The sequence below is a fragment of the Ailuropoda melanoleuca genome, chromosome 4 (assembly GCF_002007445.2).
Source record: "Ailuropoda melanoleuca isolate Jingjing chromosome 4, ASM200744v2, whole genome shotgun sequence".
In the NCBI taxonomy this organism is placed as follows: domain Eukaryota; kingdom Metazoa; phylum Chordata; class Mammalia; order Carnivora; family Ursidae; genus Ailuropoda; species Ailuropoda melanoleuca.
The window spans coordinates 9,243,613-9,249,612 of NC_048221.1; the positions used below are offsets into that span (position 1 = coordinate 9,243,613).

Below are 6,000 nucleotides of genomic sequence, written 5' to 3' on the forward strand. Positions count from 1 at the left end.
CCCGAGGCCATGGAGACTGGAAGGCTGCGCCCTCCACCAGTGTGCCATGCTGAAATTTGCATTTGGAAGTAACACTCTTAGGCCCTAGGAGCATACAGCCAAGTTCACAGAACATTTGCTCACTCTTCCTCCACGAGACAGTGAAGAAGGTGCTTTCCATATTCAGCTGCACCCCTAGTGGATGCCGTTTCCAGATACTCGCCCTGCTACACATGCATGAAAGACTGGCAGGGGCAGTGTCATTCCTAGGGACAGACCAAGAGAAATGTAAAAAAAAAAAAAAAAAAAAAAGTTCAGCCAAAAACATGCACCAGAATGTTTGTAAGGACACAATCTGGAAACTACCCAGATGGCCCTCACAAGTAGAGGGGACAAGTACAATGTGTCAGAGTCACCGAGTACAATGCCAGAGAGCAACGAGAAGGAGCAACCCCGCAACCACTTGGAGGAACCGGAGTGAATCCCCCCGGCAGGCTGCTGAGCAAAAGAAACCAAACACAAAGGAACACAGCCTGTGACTCCACTGACAGAAAGTCCAAATGGAGGAAAAAGAACCCGTGGGCTTAGAAGTCAGAGTAGTGGTTAACCCTGTGGTGTGAATGGAAGGGAAGGGGACCGGAGGGGGGCTTCTGGGGAGCTGGTCACATCCTCTTTCTTGTCCTGGGACTGGTTGCAATGGTTGTGGTCACTTTGTGAACACGTATGAATCTGGACTTGACTTGCGTACTTTTGTCTGCATATATTAGAGTTTATTCTAAAAGTTCAGTGTAAGTACTGAAAGACATTATTTTAAATGGCGCAAGTGTTTGGATACAGAAGCCAACGTCTGCCCTGGTACCCTGGCTCATCGGCATTTCCACAGTCCATCTCTTTGCACTGGCCCCGGGTCCCTTATCCCCCCCCCCCCAATTCTCTGCCCTCTCTCCTCTCATCCTCCCACCTCCCAGAAAGCTTAGACCTAGATTACCCTGCTTGGTGACAGACTGGGGGATGGAGAGCCTTCCCTTCCAGAGTGGGGCTGTATAATGTGTTTGCTGCCTCGGGCCAAAAAGAGAATAAAAACTGTTTGCAGAGAACAAAATGCACAAACTCATCACACAGCAAGAAAGCCAAAGAAAACCGAAAGTACCAACGGATCCCTCCCAATTCACCTGCATCCCTCCCCAGAGAGTCTTCCTTCTGAGGGGTCCCTGGCCATCCCCTCGCTCTCCAACAGCTCTCTGATCTGCAGGATTCAGTCTGGACGGGGTGAGCTGAGGACACAACATTAGGACTCCCACCTCCTTCCTCTCCTCTTAGAAGACTCCAAATCCAGGCTCCAGAAGGCGAACTAAAGCCATTTTCAACATGGAAACCTGTCAGCCCAGTGATTCCCTGCTGGACACCCCCTGGAGTTATCTGAGCATGGACACATGGACACCTTGCCACCCTCCAAGCCCCCATCACTCCCGAGGCGGAGGGTGGGGAGGCAGGCAGAGTGATCACAAGACCCCTGAGCATTTCAGTGGGTCTTCACAAGATTGGACCTTGGGAGGCAAAGGCCAGGCTCCTGGTTCATGCACCAATCAAGACGACATCAGGCTTAGAGGTGTGTGCCTCCAGAAAGACCCCAGCTGAACCTCCTAATTTTCACCACCCTCAAAGTAGACTGTTCACGCGCCCCAAAACCTCAGAGTCCTCTTACAATTTCAGCACCCAGAAGCCAAAAGCTTGCTCAATTTTGAGTTCCCCTAAAAATGAATCCACCAGCCACAGAGCTCCTCAAATAAGCAACCCCAGGACCACCTGGGGCCCAGCCCTGTTGAGTGTATCACAGTGGAAACCAAACACAAAGGAATGGGGGCTCCTTGCTGAGCCCCAGGGGCCCATCCAGCCCCGTTCATTTGTACACGGAGGGCAGCCAGTTGGAAGCAAGCCGAGGAGCAGCACATCTGGGCATGGCACAGTGGCCAGTCAGCCTGGGGAGCAGGGTGCGTCCCCCCACTTGGAATCTGGGTCATGCTTAGATAACTGCTAGAAAGCCCGACTAATTACCCATCCTTGCCTGCCTACATCTCAACAGATGTTAAGCCCTCCTCAAGGTTTATTTCAAGCAGGCACAGATTTAAAGAAACACAAGGGGATCTGCATTTTGATAGCATCTCAATAGAGGAAAATGTGGTCTTCACCTTCTTCCTCTGGATCTTTGATTTAAAAAAAAAAAAAAAAAAGACATTTACCTGCCTGGAGGTGTCCACACGGAGGCTGATTCTCCAGGTGTCCCCTCCCGGTTCCCTAGGGTGGGAGAAGACGAATCCAACCCAAGGCCTGACACCATACCCTAGGAAGGCCCTGCCACCTCATTTCCTTTCGCCCTGTCTTTCTTATTGAAATAGTCCATCTGGGTCTTCCAGGTCAGGGGCCCAGATGGGGCAAATGGGATGTTTTCTACACCCCAAACGATGATGAGGTCCCTGAGCAGTAGTTGAAGGAAATGGGACCCACAGGCATAGGGAAGAGTAAGTGTGCCCCAACCCACCACTGCCTTTCCCAGCTCGGGGCCAGTGGCCCACCCCGGGATACGAGCTCTGGCCAGTGCTTTCCCCTCCGTGTGAAGGCCACATGTTCTTCCACCGGCTCTTGGCCCTGGGAACCCCTAAGCGCTCTGCCCTAAGAGAGCGGCCCCCTCTTCGGGGGAAGGCAGGAGTGGAGAAGCCAGCGAGCTGGGTTTGGGCTCCGGCTCTGGAGGCTCCCATGAATTCCAGTGAGGGCCACCTAAGGAAACCCAGCCAAAGCCCCCACGGTTCTCCTGCCCTGGCCGGAGAGCCCAGGCGCCGGCCGGGTCCATGCTCATTTGGGAAAACTCTGACCCATCCGGAACTGGCTCCAAAGCTCCCACCCAGGCCCCTGTTACGACCCCAGGGCCCAGCCCTCATTCTGGAATCGGTCCTTAGGAGCAATCCACTCCCCGGGCTCCCCCACCCCAAGCCTCCACGGTAGCTCAACCCAGCTCGGGGTGGAGAGATTCTCCACACTCCTCCCCGGTGCCCCCTCTCCCAGCCCCTGGAAGACCCCCCCACCTCCCATCAACCCCCGGGTCTCTCTCCCAGCCTGGAAGAGGGGAAGCGGAGGGAGGAGGGGGAGGCGCAGCTGCCGGGGTTCGCTGCCGGGTTCGGGCAAAGGATATGGCCATTCGGTGATCTTTTTGGCGTATTTTCTCACCACGTTGTCCTCGCTGAAGAGGAATAGAGACCGGTTGACCGTGAGGCAGTTCTGTCGGACGGGGATGGGGTTGTAGAGGGCCATGGTCCGCGCTCTCTGCGCCATTGACTGCTTGTACATCCTTTGCGCCCCGGGCTGCCCGCCCTGCCGGCTGCCCCCGGCTCCTCGCCCGCCTCCGGCGCCCACGACCACCCCGGCGGCTGCCCCGGAGCCTCCTCCCCCGTAGCGGGCCGGCATCTCGTCTCCGAAGCGGGCCATTCTGCAAAGAGCAAAGGGCTCCGGGTTACGCTGCGGCGAACGATGCGGAAGACGCCGCCGCCGCCGCTGCCGTTGCCGATGCTGCCGGGGCTGTGAAGACGGCGGCTGGAGCTGCGACTGCGGAGACGCTCCACGGCCCANAAATCTTTAAAAAAAAAAACACACACACAACGCACACCCCCTTTAAGACGCGAACGGTTTGCAAAGGACGCCCCCCCGGGACGCAGTGGAAGCTTCAAATTCCTCCGAGGTCCGGGTCAGGCTGGCATCTTGCAAAAGGAGTGCGCTCGGCCCATTAGAAAAAAATTTTATTGAAAAATAAAAATAAAAACCAGGTCTTTGCGGGGGGGGGGGAGGGCAGCCCCCAAAATTTAAAAAAAATCCCCCTTTCTGTTTTGCTTGAGTTCCTAGACCTTAAAAAGGCTGAAAGATCTGTAGCCAAAAAATTAAATGAAAAGAAAGAATATTAACGGGAAAGGAAAGAAGGGGAGGGGGAGGGAAACGCTCCGGAGGGCTCTTAAGGAGTCTTGAAGCCGCAGGGTCCGGGTGAATTTTTTTTTTTTTCTTCCTGAATCACCAGCGGCTGCCTCTTCTGCTCACGGAGTGTGAGTGTGCGTGTGCGCGCATCCTTTCGCTCAATCGTGCCTCATCTTGGGGTTAAATTGCAGCAATGAAATCCTGAAAATTCCCAACAGGGGAAAAAGAGAGAGAGGGAGAGAGAGGTATGCGCCGTTCGCTTTAGCCACTGAGTAGCTGCTCCCGGATGCTGCAATGCCTAGCGTTCCCCCCACCCCGCAATGCCTCCTCCTCCTCCTCCTTCTTCTCTAGGTTTTGCTAAAATAAGACTGGTGTGGAGGGGTGGGGGAAGAGGAAGGAAGAAGGAAAATGGGCTCAAAGGTCTAAACCACTGGCCAGCGAAGCTCCAAAGAGGAGCGATTGATGAGTTTAACGGGAGAAAGACCCACCCAGAATGTCGACACATGATGGCTCGCGACCAATCGCGGAGGCGCGAGGGGACCCGGCNGTGTCCACACGGAGGCTGATTCTCCAGGTGTCCCCTCCCGGTTCCCTAGGGTGGGAGAAGACGAATCCAACCCAAGGCCTGACACCATACCCTAGGAAGGCCCTGCCACCTCATTTCCTTTCGCCCTGTCTTTCTTATTGAAATAGTCCATCTGGGTCTTCCAGGTCAGGGGCCCAGATGGGGCAAATGGGATGTTTTCTACACCCCAAACGATGATGAGGTCCCTGAGCAGTAGTTGAAGGAAATGGGACCCACAGGCATAGGGAAGAGTAAGTGTGCCCCAACCCACCACTGCCTTTCCCAGCTCGGGGCCAGTGGCCCACCCCGGGATACGAGCTCTGGCCAGTGCTTTCCCCTCCGTGTGAAGGCCACATGTTCTTCCACCGGCTCTTGGCCCTGGGAACCCCTAAGCGCTCTGCCCTAAGAGAGCGGCCCCCTCTTCGGGGGAAGGCAGGAGTGGAGAAGCCAGCGAGCTGGGTTTGGGCTCCGGCTCTGGAGGCTCCCATGAATTCCAGTGAGGGCCACCTAAGGAAACCCAGCCAAAGCCCCCACGGTTCTCCTGCCCTGGCCGGAGAGCCCAGGCGCCGGCCGGGTCCATGCTCATTTGGGAAAACTCTGACCCATCCGGAACTGGCTCCAAAGCTCCCACCCAGGCCCCTGTTACGACCCCAGGGCCCAGCCCTCATTCTGGAATCGGTCCTTAGGAGCAATCCACTCCCCGGGCTCCCCCACCCCAAGCCTCCACGGTAGCTCAACCCAGCTCGGGGTGGAGAGATTCTCCACACTCCTCCCCGGTGCCCCCTCTCCCAGCCCCTGGAAGACCCCCCCACCTCCCATCAACCCCCGGGTCTCTCTCCCAGCCTGGAAGAGGGGAAGCGGAGGGAGGAGGGGGAGGCGCAGCTGCCGGGGTTCGCTGCCGGGTTCGGGCAAAGGATATGGCCATTCGGTGATCTTTTTGGCGTATTTTCTCACCACGTTGTCCTCGCTGAAGAGGAATAGAGACCGGTTGACCGTGAGGCAGTTCTGTCGGACGGGGATGGGGTTGTAGAGGGCCATGGTCCGCGCTCTCTGCGCCATTGACTGCTTGTACATCCTTTGCGCCCCGGGCTGCCCGCCCTGCCGGCTGCCCCCGGCTCCTCGCCCGCCTCCGGCGCCCACGACCACCCCGGCGGCTGCCCCGGAGCCTCCTCCCCCGTAGCGGGCCGGCATCTCGTCTCCGAAGCGGGCCATTCTGCAAAGAGCAAAGGGCTCCGGGTTACGCTGCGGCGAACGATGCGGAAGACGCCGCCGCCGCCGCTGCCGTTGCCGATGCTGCCGGGGCTGTGAAGACGGCGGCTGGAGCTGCGACTGCGGAGACGCTCCACGGCCCAGCCCATCGGGCGGCGGCGGCTCGGCGCCTCGGGTCGGGGGCTCACAAGGCGGCTGCCCGGCCCCAGCCGGGGATAGCGGCTCGGGACATCTTCCTGGCTGACCCCGGAGAAGGAGGGGCGGAGGAGGGTGCGGGGGCGGGGCGCGGG

General features: G+C 57.7%; 2 protein-coding genes across 2 annotated transcripts in view; both read right to left on the reverse strand.

Moving 5' to 3' along the window:
- CACNA1A (calcium voltage-gated channel subunit alpha1 A) overlaps positions 1–4,374 on the reverse strand; it is a 214,528-nt gene extending 210,154 nt beyond the window's left edge. The window contains exons 1-2 of the mRNA XM_034657160.1: positions 3,638–4,374; positions 3,167–3,460 (exon numbers count right to left, since the gene is read on the reverse strand). Of these exons, the coding sequence (XP_034513051.1) occupies positions 3,167–3,459 (293 nt within the window). The 5' untranslated portion in view covers position 3,460; positions 3,638–4,374. The remainder of the gene's footprint in view (positions 1–3,166; positions 3,461–3,637) is intronic.
- LOC117801735 overlaps positions 3,485–6,000 on the reverse strand; it is a 74,810-nt gene continuing 72,294 nt past the window's right edge. Inside the window, exons 3-4 of the mRNA XM_034657161.1 lie at positions 5,314–5,714; positions 3,485–3,549 (exon numbers count right to left, since the gene is read on the reverse strand). Coding sequence (XP_034513052.1) covers positions 3,485–3,549; positions 5,314–5,714 — 466 coding nt within the window. The remainder of the gene's footprint in view (positions 3,550–5,313; positions 5,715–6,000) is intronic.